We start from the raw sequence: 20,113 nt of genomic DNA, 5'->3' as shown, positions 1-20,113 counted from the left end.
GGCCTAAGGCTATGCAGGACAATTAGCTGGGAAAGGAGCTGCATAGACTGGTGCCTGAGTCCTGTCTGTTTGCCATCATTTGTCTCAGTCTCTGGGATTTTGTGTGGAGGGGGAGGGTGGGCTATGGGGAAGGGGGAAAGGCAGATAATTCAGGTGGTGCCCGAGGCTGGCTGAGGCCCAGGCTCTGCTCTGCCCCAGGCTCCTGGGATGGGATGGGGGAGGAAGTACTTTATAGGAGAAACAAATGTGGGAAGGGTCCATAAAACTTTACTGCATTTCCTCTCCCGCCTCCCACAACGGGGTGATTTCCTGGAGCCAAGCCTAGGCCCCCCACACTGGGGGAGGGTGCGGTTCAGGAGCTGGGCTAGAAGACTGCTATAGCAGCCAAAAGGGAAAGGGAGCAGAGAGACTCTGGGGAGGGGCAAGGGGAATATTTATGATTATTAATGCTGATGCTCCTTGGATTTATTATAAGGACTGACTTCTCTGCATCCCACTGCCTAAGCTATCCATCTGTCTTTTTTTTTTTTTTTTTTTTTTTTTTAACCCAGGAGCCTCTCGTCACCCCATGCCTAGCACGTAGGAGGTCTGGACAAATGATTATTGAACTGCACCCATCGCTGTACCCTTACCTTCGCCCTGCACTCAGGCCAGGTTAGGGCGCCCGTAGTGTCTCTCCATGACTAGCACACAGCAGTCTGCCCAGCCTAGCACCAACTCGGCTCCTCTCTCAACCTCTCACTCTCTCTCTCTCTCTCTCTCTCTCAAATAAAATGTGTAATTTTCTTCAGGGAGTTATTTTAATTTTTTCTCCATGCTGAGGAAAACTATTGGGCGAGCGGTGAAGCGTGGAGAAGCACTGGCGTCTCCAGTGGGTAACAGTTAACTAAGAAAGAAGCCGTGTCGCCCGCCATCGCGTGAGCCGGCATCCCGGGCTGCCGAGGCCCTGAGCTTCCTCCCCAGGGGACGCACCGCCCCAGGGATAGAACCAGGGGCTTGGCCGGGGCCAGGGCCTAAGTGACTCAGACCCGCAGGGTAGGGCGCACCGGCCCCACCTTGCACTGAAGGCCTCCTTCCGCCAAGGCAGGGCAGGGTGAAGGCCTCTCTTTCCCTGGAGCAGCTGGAGGGCTGACTGAGGTTGGCCGGGCTGGGGTAGACGCAGCCGCGCCCGCCCGCCCCCGCCCCTGCCCCTCCTGTCAGTCTGCAGGCCTGCGCCCAGGCCCCAGCCTCTGCTCCAGCGGCGTCAGCGGCCACAACCTAGCCAGAGGCCTCGGACGCACTCCCCTACACTGGGAGTAGGTACCGCCCAGACCCTCGCTTTCTCTCCGAGCAGAGGCCTCTGCTTTGAAGTCTGAGGTGGTTCTCCCACCAGCCAGCCTCCTGGAACAATCTGCGAGTACCAGGATTTGGCGTTGCTCTGGGAAAGTTGGTGGAGGGGCTTCTGGGTCCCAAGCAGAGACCATGGAGCCTGCCTCTCCACTTTGCCCTGAAGCCCACCCCCTCTGGCAGCGAGAAAAAAAGGGCAAGAAGCGTGACTTACCTTCCCCCGGGGAGTGGGAAGAGGGGGACACGGCCCACTCTGAGCAATTAGAGGAGAGAGGAGGAAAAAAAAATAGGAGGAAAAAAATATCAACACGACCTCGAAGGCGACAGGTCCTTATGGAAATAAGTAAGTAAATAAATAAATAAATAAGGATCCACCCTCTCCCCCCTCCCCACCCTGCAAGGGGGGTGTGGGGGTGGGGCAAAGGAGCAGCACAAGGGCTTTTTAGTGTAACTGAGCATTAGAGAAATACGCACGGCTTCTATGTGAATTTAGGAGTTTGAAACTTTTGGAGGTTATTTATGTGAATGGCCCGAAGGCAAGCCCGTGAGTGGCTCTTGGGGGACCACGTGATGTCATTAAACCAAGTTTTATGGTGTAGGGAGAGCTGACAAACCCACAATATATTTACATCATATATAATCTTAACTGTCCAGCCACGCAGCTGCTGGTGAGGTTTAATGCTAGGACAGAGGGCCTGGCAGTTAGAGGGGATTACGGCGCTGGGGATGATGGTGAGAGTTACATCTTCGCAAATGAATCCCAGGCGAACGCTGTAAGTTAATTTTCTCTCTCTCTGACCCTTTCTCCCGTTTACCTAATCCCCCTCCCCAAGATAGGAGGCAGTTCCCACTCATTAAGGGGAGGGGAAGAAGGCCTCCCCGGGCATCCCCAGGCTAGGGTGGAAGAAGAAGAGAAGAAGCCGCTGGGAGGTAGGAGGATGGGGGAGCTTGTCTCCTCTGACCAGCCCTCCCCTCCCTGCCCTTTATTCCCTCCAGCTGCGAGTCAACTGCGGTAAAGAGAGGCCTGGGTTCTTTAGAGCTTTGCTAGGTCTTCCTGACCCCCTCTTCCTCCTCAGCTGGGAAGAAAGACTGCGGCACACACATGGGTGTTGGGTGCTGGTGAGAGTGTGTAAACTCTAGGTGCAAACGCACCTGGGGGGCCCTGGGCCAGGGAGGGGCCAGTTCGGCCCTTGGGCCAGGGCAGGTCAGGCAGCTGGAGAGGGAGGCCGGGAGGGAAGGCAGGGAAGGCGTTGGGACTTCTGAGCCCATAGGCTGCGACCTGAAGTGGCAGAAGCATCTTGAAGGTGGCTGGTTTGAATCCAGGGAGTCCCAAAGCGTTTTCTCTTTCCTCACCACCAGGCCTGGGTGGGCAGCTGTCCCAGCGTCTGTAGTCTGGGGTCTTAGTCTGGCTGGGGCCAGTGTGGTTTCGTGCCTCCTCCCTCTAGCTGCTGGGGTCTTTGCTGGCACCCCTAGCCCTTGCCTGAGGTAAAAGTAGGCCGGGAGGCCTAGAGGTTCTGCTGTGAGTGGAGTGTAAATGAGTGGGAGAGTGGAGGCAGTGTCTTTACTGGGCTGGCCAGGAAAGATCCTCAGCCCGGAGGAGAGAGTGGCCTCTGGGGGATGGAGCCATCAGGGCCCAATATGGGCAATGATTCCTGGGGCCAGTCTCAGGCTGGGGCACCCTAAAGATTTCTAGGAAGGAGCAGTGAAGGCGTCGGGCACGGGAGGCACGTGTCCTCCACACCTGCAAGTGCATACCCCTCCCCATGAGTCACCCGGAGCTAAGCCAGGATGGCGAAGACATAGAAACCCAGGCTCCTTGAAGGGGCCGACCATATCTCCCATATCTCGAGGGATTCCGAAGCAGGGAGGAAGGCGGGCCCATGGAGGGCTACTGGCCTAGGCCAAGGGAAAGGGGAGGAGAGGGGAGGGGGCGAGCCAGGTCAGCACCTACCCAGGGGGGAGGACTGCCTTAGGGCTCGAGGGGGGCCTGGACACCGTTTTTGTGGAGAAGTGTTGGGGGGGACGGGGAGAGGACGCTGTCAGTGTGCCCCTGCCGTCCAAAGAACTGAGGAAGAAGCGGGACTGAAGCAGAGAGACAGAGAGCCCGGGCAGACTCCAGGAGGGTGAAGGGGAACAGAGACCCAAAGACATCGGTGTCTGAGCCGATCCCCATCCCTGGCTCTAGCGGGCTCTCGCCTGCGTGAGGAGCGCTGGCAGGGGACATGGGGAACTCCCGGATGCCCTCCCTCTGGAGCCCTCTGTCCCACGCCAAGATTGGGCCTTCCCACCACCCCCCCCCCCCCCCCCCCGCCACTCCTTTATTTCCCAGGGAAGCGTGAGCATCCCAGAGGATTTCCCCAGTAGCCCATTCAAAAAGTTAACTCTCAGGTTCTCCCTTTCTCATAAGCGGCCCTCTCCATTCTCTCCTCCCCACCAGTCTGTGATTTTAAGGGTTTCTGGAAACCTTCCATTCAAACCTCAGGGAGACTGGAGTTTTCCTCGGTCTCTAACTGGACTCTGCCCTTCCGCCGGCCTCTATAGGGCTTTAGGGAGCGAGTCTAATGGCCTTTAATCAAGAATTTAGCCGGGGCCAGAGTCCCACACCCAGGCAAACTCAGCCTTCCCAGACTCCTGGCCAAATTGCAGTCCATTCCCTTCCTGTCCGTGGAGAGGGGTGTGTGTTTCTGTTTCACAGATTTATGCAACGTCTGTTGGGGGTTCTATGACTTCTTCATCTCCTTTTCTGTGTCTTAAGCTCAACAGTTCCATTTAAGTATCACCCTCTCTTCCTGCCCCAGTAGTAATAGATCGTCCTTCCTCTCAAATACCTGGGCCAGTTTTTTGCTGTTTTGTAGGACAAATACACAATACACAAATGGAAGAAAGACAAATACAAATTGGGCCTGAGACTCTTGGTTTTCCACCCCGCCCCCACACCTGATTTTGGGGTCTCCTGGAGCAGGGAATGGGTGATCAACCAGGTGCCAAGGTGCCCCAGTCAACCTGGGAAGCTTTTGATTTTGTTCCTAGGTCTTTAACCCTAGAAAAGGTCAAACAACCAATCAGAAATGTGCTAAGCAGGGTCACATGGGCCCCACAAACCAATCAGCCAAAAAGTACTTGGGTCTCTGTCTCACTTTTCCCCTCAACTCCTCTTCCTCTTTCCCTCCCTCACCACCCGCGTTAGCCCCTGAGTCTACCCTTTCTCAGCTACAAATGGGACAAGTGATACTGAGAATATTCTAGCCCCTCTCTTTGTCCCTGAACTAGTTCTGGAGAGTCTTTGGCTTGCGTTCTCTGGTTCTAACAATGTGCCTCGAGGTGAATATCAATTGTACGGGGATCTGAAGTTGGAGGTGGTCTCTGGGTCATTCCCATTCCCCCCCCCCGCCCCCGTGAGGTCCTACCCAATTCACTGGGCTTTATAGACGTAGACTCGAGATTAGGGTGTACAGTAGGTGTGGATAGGGACTCCAGCCCTGAATTCAAATTCTGACAGTGATTATTCCCTAAACACTTACCTTGTAGAGTTTTCATTCTCTTCAGATCCTCCTGGAGGCAGGTGGGGGCGATCAGAAGAGACCTCTTTTGATTTATCATTCTGGAAGTGCTCAGGAGCCATTAGGTTTATCAAAGGACCTCTGAGGTGGTTGGGGAAGGGAGCAGACGTGGAGATTTTTGCAAGTTGTGTTTGGTATCTTTAGTTTGTTGAATAACTTTTGAGCCAGTTGAAAAAGAGATTTGGTAAAGGAAGTGAGCACAGAAAATTAGGATCCTCCCCTGTTATATTAAACAGTTGATCAATTTAAGTCCCTTTCCTTTCCATTCTTTTAATATAATGATAATAATATCAATCTTATACAATTATTATACAATAACAGTAACAACAATAATAGACTAAGTGATGATCCTGTGTCCTCGCCACAAAGGACACAGCCACTGGAAGTGTGGATTTCTGTGTTTGTGTTTAGATGGATCAAGTCAGAACTGTTTTGGAGCAAGACTGTCTAATGGCACAGAAACTGTGCACGTAGGACAGAAAGGCTGTGTTTTCTGAATGCTGGGGCTGGGCCCTAAGCCAATCCACTGGTGAATCCAGACCCAGAGATTTCTCCCTCCAGTACCCCCCATGCTCTAGGGCTTTGTTTTGTGGTTAATTTTATGGTTGAGTTCCCTCTCTTCTCTTGATCTTCTGCCCTCCTTGAGCTGACTGAGGGGCAGGAGCTCTGATGGCCTGTGCCACTCAGACCTCTAACCCCTCTTTAGGGGCACCAGGAGTGCACGAGTGCAAGTATTAACCCAGTTTGAGCTGGGCTTTGTCAGCACCACTCTGCTTGTTGGTCTTCTGTGTGGGCCTGATTTGGGGACAGTGCCACAGGACAGAGGGGAAGGATGAGAATGAGAAGTCAGAGGGAGGGCAGCTCTTCTCAGAAAGCATGGGACCTCCACTTCCCACGTCTCCGTCAACCACACTGCACCACTGACCTCTTTCATGAGTTTGAATTAAAGCACGCACATTTATTTTTCCCTGGTAGATGGTGTGGGAGTCTTTGAGACCAACTTTCACCTCCACTGTGGATTTCTCACACTGGAGTTTCGAGATCTCATGAAGGGTGGGAAAAGAAAGATGGGGGCTTGCTTCTGTCCCAACAGGCACTGGGAAGAGAGGTTTGATTGCTCCAGTCCCTTCTAATACCCATGTGAACTTTTTCTGTCTCTTTGACTCTCCCTTTCTGTGTATAATTGCTTTGGGCTGAGCTTTTGAGCTGAAACATCATCGTCCTAGGCTTCAATTCTGTGTTTTCTCTTGCTGGGGAAACAAGAATTAATTACCCTGAGCCTCCTGCTGGTGGGACTGGAGACCCTGGAGCCCTTTCAGATGGAGAAGGGAGACACTCCGGATTTGAGACCCCAAGCTAAGGCTTTCTGGGTTAGAGATTCCATTTAAGGCAGGAACTAGATTGCTGGAGGGCCAAGAAAATCACATTCCCTTTTATTGGGTCTTTGTCACCCAGAATAGTATATCTGTATACTCCCAGATATACTATTAGTATATATACTATTATACTAATAGTATAATACTATTATATTGGTATATATACTAGTATAGTATATAGTATAGTATATAGTATATATACTAATACTAGTATATACTACTAATAGTAGTATACTATTAATAGTATATCTCCCTTGGCTGCTTTGAAGGGACCCCAGAAGCCCAAGGAGGCTGGACTGAGGAACTGGGGTGAAAGAGATCTCTTTGTCCTTGAATCCTACAGAACCCTGGGATTCACCTGCTTCTGCCATTGCTAAGGCTCACTGTGGGGGCAAAAGGAGAACAGAGATACCCAGGAGATTTGCTGAGTGTGTGTGTGTGTGTGTGTGTGTGTGTGAGAGAGAGAGAGAGAGAGAGAGAGAGAGAGAGAGAGAGAGAGAGAGATTGGGGGTGTGTGTGATGCAATTTGGGACTTGGGAAAGTTGGGCTAGGTAATCCAGGACCTTATTTCAGCCTCTGATGACCAGGCCTTAAGATCTACAATGAGAGGTTGGATAGGTTTATGCAGGAAGGCAGCTACTTCTCTACACCTGACACTCATACGGAGAAAGTTCTACCATGATCTGCAGCCCCACACGGGCTGGGTGGGATGTGTGGGTTCAGTTACCTGGTGTTCCTTCAGTACCGCAGGTGTCTCAGCTCTCTGAGAGGCAGAGCAGGTTGAGTTCCACCCTTGAAAAATCCCCAGCCCTCGGCCCCAAACACCACACCAGAACACACAGGAGCATATGCACATGCCCAGAGAAGCCCAGTAAACCAACTGACTTGAGCCAACCTCGCACTCATTGTCCTGCCCCATTTTTCCCATGGGTTCAGCCTGAAGACCATTTGTCCTCCCCAGCTCAGCCCTGCCCCTCAAGCCCTGGGCAACTGTTAAGTTTCCTCTCTCCTGCCTCCCTGGAACACCAAAACGCTGGAGCAGCCCCCACAGATGGGGGCAGCCAGGCTCTTGGTGACCTTTAGTGTCCTGTTAGCCTGTTGGGTTGTGGGGTGTTGAAAGGCATTGAACTGGGATTTTTGAAGACCCGTCTCTGATCAGATTCTCCTTTTACTTGCTATCCTAGGCTCAAACTCCAAAACTCCAAATTTCTCAGGGCTGCTTCTTTGGTCAGTGGGGGACAATTTTGTCTAGTAAATACTTCTTTAAAAAGTCAACTTTCTGGAAAACCCAGTGTGTGTGTGTGTGTGTGTGTGTGTGTGTGTGTGTGTGTGGTGTGAATGAAGGGAGTAAGGGTCAGGTCCCTCATTTTAGATTGGGTCTCTCCCCCTTCTCTGGGTGGAGGATGGGGGCGTGGGCTGAGGTTTTATTGAGGGTGCTTTTCCTGTTGGGAGTAGAGATGGGGTCATAAAAGCCTAGAGGAGGCTGTTTTGATCTGGTGACTTCTCAGGAAGTAGCATCTGAGGTTTTGCTTTGTAAATCACTCTCCCCCAAGCTGGCCAGCTAGATTGGATTGCACTTCCCGAAGCCCACCTGGGGCCCTCTTGCCTCCCTTTCCCCAGTAAACCAAAGAAGAAAAAATAAAAGGAAGTCCAGGGCTTTCCAAATCTTATGCCTCCAATAAGAAAAGCGCTTGTTGGTGAATTTTCCCCCCTCAAAGTTCCAGATTTAAAAACCATGCAATCGCTCATTTTTCTTTTGCCCACACAGACCTTGGTGTCCCCAACCCCTCAATTAAAAAGGAACTAACATAGAATGCAATCAGCTTTTGAGCCTGGTGGTTGATACTATGACTCCTGGGGGCTCTACCATGACTTCTGGATCTGCTATCTCCCTGTGACCCCTTTCCTGAGCCCAAACCCCTTCTTGACAAGACGGGACTTCAGAAGTAGAAAGAGCTCTTGAAAAGAGGCATTGGGAGTGAGCATATAGAAGAACCCATCCAGCACCTGGCACCGAATGAATGGAGTAAACCCTCTGTGACTGGGTTTTATGTAATTAAGATGGGTGTAGGTGTGTGTGTGTGAAAGCCCACAGCCTTCTGACAGCTCACTGTAACTGAACTGTCTCCAAACAAAATCATATTTTACCTGAATAGCTCCATTTTGTAATGTTAATGAGCCTTCCCCTTCTAAAGACACCCCAACTTCCCAAGGGTCCCCCCCACCTTCCCCAGCCCTGGGCTAGGGAGCAGAAGGGAAAGGCAGAAAAGAGCTCTCTACCTCCGTCTCAGCGAGGGCTGTATCAAGTCAGGACGCTTTCAGGCCCAGGGATCAGGGCCCCTATCCATTGCCAGAGAAATGCCCCCATATGCTGGAAATGAGGCCATAGATTATGAGTTCCTGGGCTCCTTAGCACTTGCATAGGTCCTAGTTTACCCTCATTTGTTTCCCAGAGAAGTCTGGGCTAGGACATCCCAAACGCACAATCACTAGAGAATCTCCCTCATTCCTAGGACTCAATGCAAATATTGTTACAGAGAGCTGAGCAGTCCAATAGCTATACACGTGAAAATGTATTTATAGATCGATCTATGTCTATATAACAGGATGTATGTTTTATATCACTTTCTGCTCCACATTTAAATGCAGGTATATAGATCTTTAGATTTATAGATCCACAGTGAACATACCAGTCCTCTGTCGAATTCCTGCGTGCGCATTACCAATCTTTCTGTAGTGTTTGGATGTATACGCTGGGATGTATTGGTACAGTCTCTCTAAACATCTAGATGAATCTTTGGGGTTTTTTTTTTTTTTCTCTCGATGGGAAAGAACTATGTGTGTGTTGCTCAATCTCTATTTTGAAAATTTTATCTAGATTTATGCAAGGGCCTCTCAACCCGTAAAATAGCTACATATTGAGGCTACGCATTTGGAGATCTTTACGGCCTTTGCAGTTTTGCTGCAAACTTAAACATTTGAACATATGTTTAAAGGGGTTTCATAATGCATACATCTGTATGTAGGGGCATAGATCTCCCTCTGGAAGGATTTAAACTTCCTGCATCTCTCTATCTCTGTGATCAATAGAGACATCAGGCGAGTGGGGATGGAGAACAAATACCTTTTGGATGTTCTGCTTGTTAAAGTGAGTGATTCTGTTGCTATCTCTAAGGCTATCTCAAAAACTAGTCCAACTGAGTCATCTGCCCCTTCAAAACCCACTCTAGGGACCATAGCCTCTCTCTCCAGGCTGTCTCTGTGACAGCCAGGCTCCCCATCCTGCAGTACCTCTCAAGACAGCCTAAGGAGAATGCGAGAGAAGGGGAGAGCCCTCAGCTGGGCTCGTCTTGGCTCTCAGGGTGGAGAGGCTGACACAGGCATGAAAGTCTTCCCCAACCCCAAACGGGCCTTTGAAATTTGGGAAAAGGGCGTTCAAGTCCCCGACTATTTTTGTAGGGCGCCCAAATGGTGCCAGGGTCACTGCCCAACCCCTAGGTGCCCCCCTCCCCAATTGTTCTTGGTGCCCAGGGCCCAATTAAGCGGCCGCCTCGCTCCCGGCAGCCGCTCTCTTATCGGCCCGGGATTGATGCCTCCGCGGCTCCTGTATATCATTTCCAAGATTTTTTCTGTCCAACTCCTCGGCTCCTTTGGCTTCCGCGGCTTTGACTAATGATTGCTACAGATGCCAACGTCTCCAGAATCCTAATAGCCAGGCAGGCGGACTCTTATTTACCCGGCAACATTGCTGCGGGGTCGGGGTTGGGGGGGGAGGTTGGGGGGAGCAGGGGTTGGGGGTGTTGTAGGTCGGAGGACAGGGAGAAGGTTGTGACCAACTCAAGTTTCCCTGAACTTCTTCCCCAGTGGGCAACACATTCCTGAATCCCTCCTCTTCCTGAAGGAAAAAAATGTGTGTGTGTGTGTGCGTGTGTGTGTGTGTGTTTGTGTGTGTGTGTAGTCATAAAATACTGCTAATAGTAAACTCATTGCTTGCCTCGTTGGAAGGGATCAAAGAATGAACAGGACGTGGGAGAATACTCAGAGAAGTGTTTATTAGTTGTAAATAGATGAGAGAGTAAGCGGAAAAGCAGTGGTTTGGGGAGGAAAGGGAGTTGTGTTTTGTTTTGTTTTGTTTTTCTTCCGGAGACAGGGAAAGAGGTCAGCCACGGTGGGCAAAGGGGCTCCTTTTCTTTATTTCATGGCTTCCCCTTCCTCTCCCCACCCCAAACCTACACTTCTCATAAATGAGAATTCCTCCCCTCTTTCCCTTCCTTCGCCTCACCTTCAGTCCCTCCGGGGAAGGGGCTGTCGCCCGGCGTGTTCCTGGACGCAGGTGCCCGCGGCCGGGCCCGCTGGGGCTGCCAGGGCGACGGGTCTCTGTCTGGGGCCCGGAAGCCAGAGCGGACTCAACGACCGACGGCAGGCTGGGGGCCGCCAGCCCCAAGGGCCCGCTCGCGCTCGGTGGTGCAAAGTTGTGGCCGAATTTGCTTGTCCCGGCGCTTCTCGAGCTCCCGCGCGGGGCTGCTCTTTGGGGGAAGCGGCTCGAGCTCCCCGCGGAGCCTGGAGCCGGGCGTGGTGCCGCCTCGGGTCTCCATCCAGACCTTCTAATGCACACCACATTCGGGGGGGAAGAGAAAACACAAAAACGCGGAGCAGCGCGGCTCCGGGCCCAGGCATGGAGTGATAACTCAAACATGGAACATTTTTCTATCAGAGGATAATGGAGCACAAGATAATTCAGGAAGGCGAATGGGCAGGACCCGAGTATCAGAGCCCGGCGGCGTGGGGCTGCTGCAGCCAGGGCCGCGCCGAGCACCGTGGGAGGACCATTTCGTTGGCGTGTAGGGCGAGGCAGCAGCCCGGACCCACCGGACCCAGGCCACCCGAGGGGCAGTCTCTAAATTACAGCCCGTCAGGAGGACTCGGAAACACAAAAAGGGAGCCGAAAGATTTAAACAGTCGGAGGCAGAGGCGTCCCGACGCGACCAAAGCGAAAATCAATCACGTAATTAAACCGGGGAGAGGGCGAGGCCCGAGGCTGGGGGTCCTGGGTCCGGAGGAGGTGGCCAAGGTGCGGGCCGAGGCAGGCGAGCGGCCTGGGGATGGGGCTCGCCCGCCGCGGCCAGAGTGCGGAGGGGGCTGCGGGCAAGTTTAGATCAGATCGCAATGGATTCCCGCTTGGCTGGGAAGTCCTGAAGCCGCCGATGGCCCCTTATCGAGCTCCCCCATTTTTATGGAGCTGTGGTGCAGCATTAAAGGCTGCTCCCCATATTCCAGTGGTGCCAGGGATGTGTCTAGGGAAGTGTGTCCGGGAGCCCAGGTGGCACCAAGATGCTGCCTCTGGGTTTGAGGGGATAGAGGGAGGTGGCACCCTAGTTTCGGCCCTTACATGTTGTCCTGGGCCTTAACTCCCCCAACCCAGGAATCAAGGCAAGCCTTTGGAATGACTCCCATCTGTGGGCCAAGGCTTGGAAGGGGAGTAGGAGGCAGGTAGACTTATTAAAGGAGAAACTTGGGGCTGAGCAAACTGGGCCCCTTTGGGCAGGGAAGGAGAAGGGAAGATTCCTGGAAGAAGAAAATTAGGCACACTGGGAGCTCTGTTTTGTGAGGGAATGATGCTCTTGTTATTACAGAGGTTAATAATGGTAATGATCTTGAATGGCTGGGTCAGTCCAGAGAGACCAAGCTCTCCACAGTCCTTCCTCACAGAAGCTTTTCTGGAGAAGTCAAGGGGTCCCCAACTTGGTTGTGGTGGAGGAGAATAAAATAAAGACCTTTCCTCTCTCTCCCTGTCCTTTCCTCTGTGACTCCTTGAGGACCCCAGGAAAAAAAGGAACCTTATAAAATCGCCATCACCTTCCCCACCCCCCTTATTTTTCCTCTCCTCTTTGCAGTTCATGGAAAATACACCGTCTTCTTCAGGAGGTGGGCTTTCCTGGGGTGCCCTGTTCATGAAGCAAGCAGTTACCATTCCACATCCCCAGGGATTCTGTCTCTGACCCTGGAGGAGAGAGATCCAGGATTCTCTTGCCTGCTCCATGGAATTCTCCCTCTATCCTTAGCCTTTCCCAAGCTCTGCTTTCCTTGGTCCTGGGTGCCTGGTACCATGGGTCTCTGGCCTCTCAGAAGCCAAGAACAGATTGGGGCATTTTGAGATGCCCTCATCAAGCCCCTATCGTTTCCTTAATTCTGGGTTCCCAGCCTCCTATCATTTCTTTAATTCTGGAAGCACCAGGCCAGGGAGCCCTCCATAAGCTACGCTAAAGCCAACCTAATTCCTAGAACTTTCAAAACTGCCTTTCAGCTCCTCTAAAAGTAAAAGTCCTTTTCCCCCTCTAACAGGAAAGTTTAGGTTACAAATCTCCAGCAGCGCAAGCTTCCTGAAGCCTTAAGTCAGAATTTTCAACAGCAACAACAATGTTAATAATAATAAGAATTAAAGCTTGCATCAAAGGGAGAAAGGGACACCCCAGCTCAAGTTTTAAAGGGGATATAATCCAGCAGCCTTGGATGAGAGTGGGGTAGGGGGGTCAGTGAGGCCAGGATGAGCAAGGAAGGGGGTGGGGAACCCAACCTCTAACTAACAATTTCTCCAGCATAAAAATGAAACATCAAATTCGTTAGCCCAGGGCCTTCATTTTTCCTCTTCCACATTATAACTAGTTATTGAACTCGCTGGAAGATCTAAAGGCCATTTGCGAAGAGACAAATTTCAATGGAGTTTCCCCATCAATAACCCCATGGCAGTGACCTATTGGAACAAGTCAAACACCCGAGGTGAAATGCAGGTCACTCTGTCTAACCAATATTAAAATGCGGCCACTTTTTAAAAAGCCACTTTAAACGAGATTTGAGGAAAATTGAATTCCAAGGAAGGCAAGGCAAGGAGGGGGAAATCCACGAGAGGACCTTGCCTATGGTCTCCGAACAAACAAGAGAAATTCATCTTTAATATTTTAAAGGGGGGCAAATTAACATTCCATGATTGCTTTTTTTTTTTTTTTTTTTTTTTTACTATAAGCGATTCCAGGAGAAAAAAAAAGGTTTAGTATTTTCTGGTGACATGTCCGGGTTATTAAAATCATTTTAGACCAATTCATTACTTTTACTGACAAGAGATTTAAGAAAAAATCAATTAAGCATTTGCATATTCTTTTGCATACATTACCTCTGCCTGCTGGCATTAGAAAGGGACAAAAACACCCATCTATACGTACACACACGACAAGAAATAAGATAGGAGTCTTGCTTTGGTTTGGGGTTTTCAAGTTGCTTGGAGAAAAAATAAAAATGAAATGAATTACTTGATTGCATACCATCTAAAAGTCAATTTATTTGAGGAAGAGGAAAGAGATGTGTTGTGATTTTTTAATCTCTAAAACAACAACAAAACCACACACACACACACACACACACACACACACACAATCCTGCACTTCTGAGAGTGGGAGAAGGAATGACCCTCATTTTCTTTCTCTTTGCCCTCCAAATCCTGAGTTGGCTCTCCCATTTATTTTCTCCCTAGGAAAATCTAGGGAGTCTGAGAGGTGAGATTTTAATGCAGCACAGAACGTGTGGAGCCGCCGAGGTCCTTCAGCCGGCTGCTTGTTACTGGGGAGGGGAGGAATATGGGTTATCCAACGGTCAGTATGGTAATCCGGGCACAATAAGGCCTCGCACACAATGGACACATATTTTTCTTCAGTGGTGTCAGAAGGGAAGCGCTTTGTACTGAAACAGGTTTCCGAAAGAGAAACCGGATCGAGATTCAGAAAGGAGATGGGGAGGGTGGCATTCAGAGAGTGTTTGGAAGCTGGCAAAAGGTGGTCAGAAAAAATTTAGAAATAAAATTGGGTCAGGGAGAGAGAGGTAGAGGGCAGAGCAGGGGTGGGGGGGGGCGGCCCCCCCGGGGGGGGGGGGGGGTGGAGACCCACGGGCTGGCAAGGCAGGAGCAGGAGGGCAAAGCACAAAAGGAGACAGGACCAGATAAGAGGGCTCAACACAGGCAGGAGCGGCTTTAGTACTCCCCCCTCCATAAAGCCAATGCTAAGTGAACTGCCTCTCCAGAAGGATTTCATTTCTGTGATTATAATAATATCCAGGTGAAAATGTCTGCATGTATGTGTATGGTGGAGTCTGGCTGGCTTGCTATTTTCCCTTGTGATAGGTGACTTTCTTGCTATTAAGCTATAGGCACCCAGAAGGAGTTTTATGGCGAATGATGTAGATGAATGTGGACAAATTTGGGGGAGTCTCCCAGATTTCACTTTCTGGAGGTGCGTGTTGAATTGGCTGTGCCAACGTGGAACGAGAACCCCACATGTTTATGGCTGCATAAGGAAGCATCTGATGTATTAACAAGTACTAATAGTATGTATGCATATATATTTGTTAGCCGTAATAACCAAAGACAGACTTGACATTCAGCTGGAGGCAACTGAACTCTGTATCTATGTCTACATATTGGCCCAAGGTGGGTTTTCTGCTCCTGCTCCCTTGAACCACCTGCAGGAGCTCAGAATCTTGGGGAGTGGGGGTGTGGGACCGGCAATGCCTTGGGAAGAACTCCCTAAGAATCCCGAGAAGGTGAAGAGATGGAAGAAAAGAGGGTTGTGGTGGGGGCAGGGCTGGTAGAAGGAGAGTGGGAGGGCTGGGAGCAGAAGAGCCAGGCCCAGACCTCACCTTTCCAAGGTGGGGAAGAGAATATTCCGGGCCAAGACTGGGTGGGGCAACCTGATCCAGGTGCTGGCCTGAAAGAGAGGTTGGGGGTGGGGCTGGAAGGCTTTCTTCTTCTTCAGCAACCCTCCCCCCACCCTACCTGAGCTCTCTGGAGCTTTGGCTCTCCCTGTGGGGCAGTCTGGGGCTGCGGTTCAGACTCTTTACGTAGGCAGCATCCAGCATTGGTTTCCCTCTGCCCTCTTCCAGCAACTTATGATTAACCTGCCCCTACCCCCAATAAAGACGACAAATCAAACCCTCCCAGACTCCACACCACTATCACCCAAGTAGCAGCCTTCTCCTCCTCACAGTTTCACGCTCCTCTTCCAGCCAAACTGGCCAGTCCTCACATGCACACGGTCCCAGACAGGAATGGGCAGAGGTTCTCAACCCACTTGGGAAATCTGGGAATCTCCTCTAAGAGATGGTGGACCTTCAGGGAATTCCTGTTTCCTCAGCCACCTGGTGGGAGGGGGGGCAGGGCACTGTCCTCTTGGGGAGAGGGTATCCAGGAGCCCCCAAGCACTCCTCACTCCTGGTGAGCCTGGGGTGAGGGGGGCCTCGGCATGACATCGGAGGATGTAAGGTGGTCAGCGGGCCCAGGCGGTTCTCATTTCTGCCCTCAGGGTGAGCCCTAATTTGAAGATGGGAACCCCCCTCTCCCGCATCCCTAAGGTGGTGAAAGATAGGTGGGGAATCTCCTGCCTTCGGTCTTCCCTCTCATGAGAGAGCTTTATTTTTTTTTTTCCCTTTCCCCTCCTCATTCCCTTAATTGCAGATGTTCTAATTAAACCCTCAAATAGTTGTTATGCCGTTTTAAAAGGTACTTATTCAAGTGTCAACCAGGCTGGGCTGGGAGGAGGCAGCGTAGGGCGGCGAATTAAAGGTAGATTGACTAATCACGGCGGCGATCATAATAATAAAATCAGAGGGAAAAAAATCACATTACGACTTTTCGTGGAAAGGAGGGAGCAGGCAGCCAGCGGCCGCCAGCCCTGCGCCGCCGCCGACACAAAGAGTGCGGGCGATTCCGCGAGACTGATTTATGACGTTTTACAGCCCTATAAAAGCTGGAGCGACGAGGCAAGCGCTCCTACCACCGCTGGCAGATTTAGTCTAATAAATAAAACATAAACAGTTAACTTTATGTGTCACTTTTATTGTTATCAAGTAAAATATAGCCGAGCCCCGGCAAGCTATGATTTTAAACTATAATTGTTATCAAGTACAACAAGGGGACCCAGCTCCCTCCCTGGGCTCTCCCTTCTGCCACCCCCCAACTCTGAGTTATGGGATCAGCTAATTGGAATCGGTGGCACGGCGTGGCCACCCCTGGCTGCGGGGGGTGGGGGCGGGCGTCGGAAAAAGCAGCCCTTCCTTGCCCCCTCCCTCCTCCAGGGCCCTGCCACCCCGCCATCAGGGTGTTCCTGTGGGTGGGTGGCAGAGACAGGGGAGCGTGGAGGAATGGGCTGGAGACCCCCGAGGCCTGCCCAGCCTCCCCAGCTCGGTGAGCTCACCCCTCAGCTTTTGGAAGGCAGCCTGGAGCTGGCCCTTGGGAGTGTGTGTTTGCATGTAAACACATGTGTTACATGGATACAATCCCTGGCCGGAAGCAGGCTCTACCCACACAGGCCTCCCTCTCAGTTAGGTCGGCTCACTGTGGGGATGAAGAAAGAAGAGCGCTCAGGGCCGTGGCTGGGCACCATCACAGGGCACTGGTTCCTGGCAGATCCCACTTCTCCTCGCCCTAGGTCCTTAGGAACCAGCCCTAGAGGTAGTTGTAAGAAAGCAGCAGGCCAGACGGAAGGAGAGTGGAAACAGCAGCCAGCGGTGGAAGAGATCATCTGCTCTGGGGCTGGGGCAGGGAGGGTCAGTGGGTTCTAGGGGAGGAGGGCAAGGCTTCTGAACTCTGCTTTTGCCAACCACTTCCTGTCTCTCTTCAGCGGGGGGCTCAACCCCCAGACTTCCAGAAATGACGTCAGAATCATTTGCATCCCGCTGCCTCTACCTGCCCGGTCCAGCTGGGACCCTGCCTCGCCGGCCCCATGGCCAGAGGGTTGGGTGAGTGTGTACGGGGAAGGGGGCTGGACTCTGGTATCCTTGGATGGGGGGCACCCCAGGCTCTCCAGCCTCCTGGGCTTAGCCTGGGCCCCTCCCCATCCAACCTCCACTCCAGTCCTCCTCATTCAACTTCCTCTTCCTGCAAAAGAGGGGCGCTGCCCGGTGACCTACACAGACTGAGACAGGATCGCCATGAATGGAGACCTCTGGAAAATCTCAGGAGCCGAGGCCCAGGGGGCCCACCGGAGGCCCAAGGGGAGACCATGGGAGGGGGCTGAATCACAGCCTCCCGACAGCCCCCCAGTGCCCAGGCTTTGGAAGGGAGCTGGGGGCTTCCCATCTCCTTTTGCAGGGGAGGGCTGTCAGTCGGCGGCGGGCTCACTGGGGGCACCTCAGCCCCCGCCAGCTAACCCCACATCACCACCACCACCACCCCCAGCACCACCACCACCACCACCACACACAAAAAAAATTGGATACATTTTGAATAAAGCGATTCGGTTCCTTATCCGGGGACTGGGTTGCTCCGTGTGATTGGCCGGCGGAGTCACATGGTGAAAGTAACTTTACAGGGTCGCTAGCTAGTAGGAGGGCTTTATGGAGCAGAAAAACGACAAAGCGAGAAAAATTATTTTCCACTCCAGAAATTAATGATCATGAGCTCGTATTTGATGGACTCTAACTACATCGATCCGAAATTTCCTCCATGCGAAGAATATTCGCAAAATAGCTACATCCCTGAACACAGTCCGGAATATTACGGCCGGACCAGGGAATCGGGATTCCAGCATCACCACCAGGAGCTGTACCCACCACCGCCTCCGCGCCCTAGCTACCCCGAGCGCCAGTATAGCTGCACCAGTCTCCAGGGGCCGGGCAATTCGCGAGGCCACGGGCCGGCCCAGGCGGGCCACCACCACCCCGAGAAATCACAGCCGCTCTGCGAGCCGGCGCCTCTCTCAGGCGCCTCCGCCTCCCCGTCCCCAGCCCCGCCAGCCTGCAGCCAGCCAGCCCCTGACCATCCCTCCAGCGCCGCCAGCAAGCAACCCATAGTCTACCCATGGATGAAAAAAATCCACGTTAGCACGGGTAGGCAACTTTGCTTTTTGCTCTCCCCCTCCCTCCCCTCTTCCCCAGCGCTCCCCACCCTCCCCGGCCCCCTCCGGCCCCCGTCCTCCTTTCTCTCCTTCCCCCTCTCTCTCCAGGAGCGACTCTGGGTTAGCACAATTGAACTGGATTTACGAGCGAGAATGGGTAATTACATCCCCCATAAATTTTATGGCTTAGCTACTCTGGGCAGTCCGAGCCATGTGCTACGATCTGTTATGTATGTGTGAAAACTATGCTCGCTTTCTAAGGGCGCATAAATAATTCAGTGTCGTTACAATGAGGATTCCCCTCTTATTACACTACAAAGTCTCCAGCTTCCTTCAACTTCTTTATAACCCATTTAGCTTGATGACTTTATTTCCACCACCCCCTCCTCCTGTTCCACAGAGCTGAGGATGGGGTGAGGGTGGGGGGCGGGAGTCTGCTGCCTCTGAACCCCACTATTTGCTTTTCCCCTCCTCCTCCCCCCCCCCAGTGAACCCCAATTATAACGGAGGGGAACCCAAGCGCTCGAGGACAGCCTACACCCGGCAGCAAGTCCTGGAATTAGAGAAAGAGTTTCATTACAATCGCTACCTGACCCGAAGGAGAAGGATCGAGATCGCCCACTCGCTGTGCCTCTCTGAGAGGCAGATCAAAATCTGGTTCCAAAACCGTCGCATGAAATGGAAGAAGGACCACCGACTCCCCAACACCAAAGTCAGGTCAGCGCCCCCGGCCGGCGCTGCGCCCAGCACCCTCTCGGCAGCCACCCCGGGCACTTCTGAAGACCACTCCCAGAGCGCCACGCCGCCGGAGCAGCAACGGGCAGAGGACATTACCAGGTTATAAAACATAACTCACACCCTGCCCCCACCCCATGCCCCCATCCTCCCCCTCACACACAAATTGACTCTTATTTATAGAATTTAATATATATATATTTTTTGGTTCTTTTCTCTCTTCCTCCCACCTTATCCCTTGTCAATTCCAAACTGACAAAACAGATAAGCCCTCTGCCCTTCTCTCCCTTCCACTGTTAAGGACCCTTTTAAGCATGTGATGTTGTCTTAGCATGGTACCTGCTGGGTTTTTTTTTTTTAAGGCCATTTTTGGGGGGTTATTTATTTTTTAAGGAAGAAAGCTGCAAAAATTATATATTGCAAGGTGCGATGGTCTGGTTTGGGTGAATTTCAGGGGAAATGAGGAACAGAAAAAAAGGAAAGAGATTTTTAAGCCAATTCTCCTCCTTCTCCTCCTCCTCCTTCCCCCCTCTTTCCTTAGGCCTTTTGCATTGAAAATGCACCAGAGGAGGTTAGTGAGGGGGAAGTCATTTTAAGGAGAACAAAGCTATGAAGTTCTTTTGTATTATTGTTGGGGGGGGCTGGGAGGAGAGGGGGGAAGACAGCAGACAAAGCTAAATGCATCTGAAGAGCCTCTCAGAGCTGTTCAGTTTGAGGAGCCAAAAGAAAATAAAAATGAACTTTCAGTTCAGAGAGGCAGTCTATAGGTAGAACCCCCCCCCCACCATCGTGGTTATTGTGTTTTTGGACTGAATTTACTTGATTATTGTAAAACTTGCAATAAAGAATTTTAGTGTCGATGTGAAATGCCCCGTGATCAATAATAAACCAGTGGATGTGAATTAGTTTTACGTCAATGTCTGATGGTTTCTTTTTATCCCCTCCTCCTTCTGGCCTGATAACATCCCCCCTTCTCGATAGTTGCCTAAGTTTACTCTAAGCAAACACACAAATCTTAACTCTCCACTCCGTTTCCAATGTCCTTAGAAGAACCAGCCAGGGGGTTGGGGCAGGGGATCCTCAGAAGAGGGCATATGGAGGATTAGTGCTGATCTCTCCTGTCCCTTCCCTGAGTCTGCAGAGGCCAGACTCTTCTGGGGGTACTTAGAGTGGAGCTGGGAGGGTCTCACTTCTCTGTAGTTAGGTACCCGTCTTCTTTTTGTTGATTTCCCTCTCCCCT

At 51.7% G+C, this 20,113-nt stretch overlaps 1 protein-coding gene across 4 annotated transcripts; it reads left to right on the top strand.

Annotated features, from left to right (window-relative positions):
* The first annotated feature begins 1,979 nt into the window (after positions 1-1,979).
* On the top strand, positions 1,980-19,784 carry HOXC4 (homeobox C4). 4 transcript variants are annotated; one of them, XM_040487916.1, is made up of 4 exons: positions 16,623-16,754; positions 16,924-17,041; positions 17,190-18,130; positions 18,627-19,784. In XM_040487916.1, the coding sequence occupies exons 3-4, from the start codon at positions 17,692-17,694 to the stop codon at positions 18,980-18,982; spliced, it is 795 nt and encodes a 264-aa protein (XP_040343850.1). In that variant the 5' UTR covers positions 16,623-16,754; positions 16,924-17,041; positions 17,190-17,691; the 3' UTR covers positions 18,983-19,784. The 4 variants fall into 4 exon arrangements, with proteins under 4 accessions (XP_040343849.1, XP_040343850.1, XP_040343847.1 ...); XM_040487915.1 differs by lacking the exon at positions 16,623-16,754 and adding an exon at positions 1,980-2,099 and having other exon boundaries at positions 16,924-18,130; XM_040487913.1 differs by having other exon boundaries at positions 16,924-18,130.
* The last annotated feature ends 329 nt before the right edge of the window (positions 19,785-20,113 follow it).

This window comes from Herpailurus yagouaroundi, unplaced genomic scaffold (assembly GCF_014898765.1).
Source record: "Herpailurus yagouaroundi ecotype Mexico unplaced genomic scaffold, PumYag 166, whole genome shotgun sequence".
NCBI classification, from domain to species: domain Eukaryota; kingdom Metazoa; phylum Chordata; class Mammalia; order Carnivora; family Felidae; genus Herpailurus; species Herpailurus yagouaroundi.
This window is presented reverse-complemented; position numbering and strand designations above follow the sequence as displayed.

What these genes read in the sequence shown, in the direction of transcription:
- HOXC4 (XM_040487915.1), top strand. Translation starts at nt 17,692, where the DNA reads ATGATCATGAGCTCGTATTTGATGGACTCTAACTACATCGATCCGAAA. An exon ending in AAAAATCCACGTTAGCACGG is followed by an intron (nt 18,131 to 18,626) that starts GTAGGCAACTTT and finishes CCCCCCCCCCAG; the next exon opens with TGAACCCCAATTATAACGGA.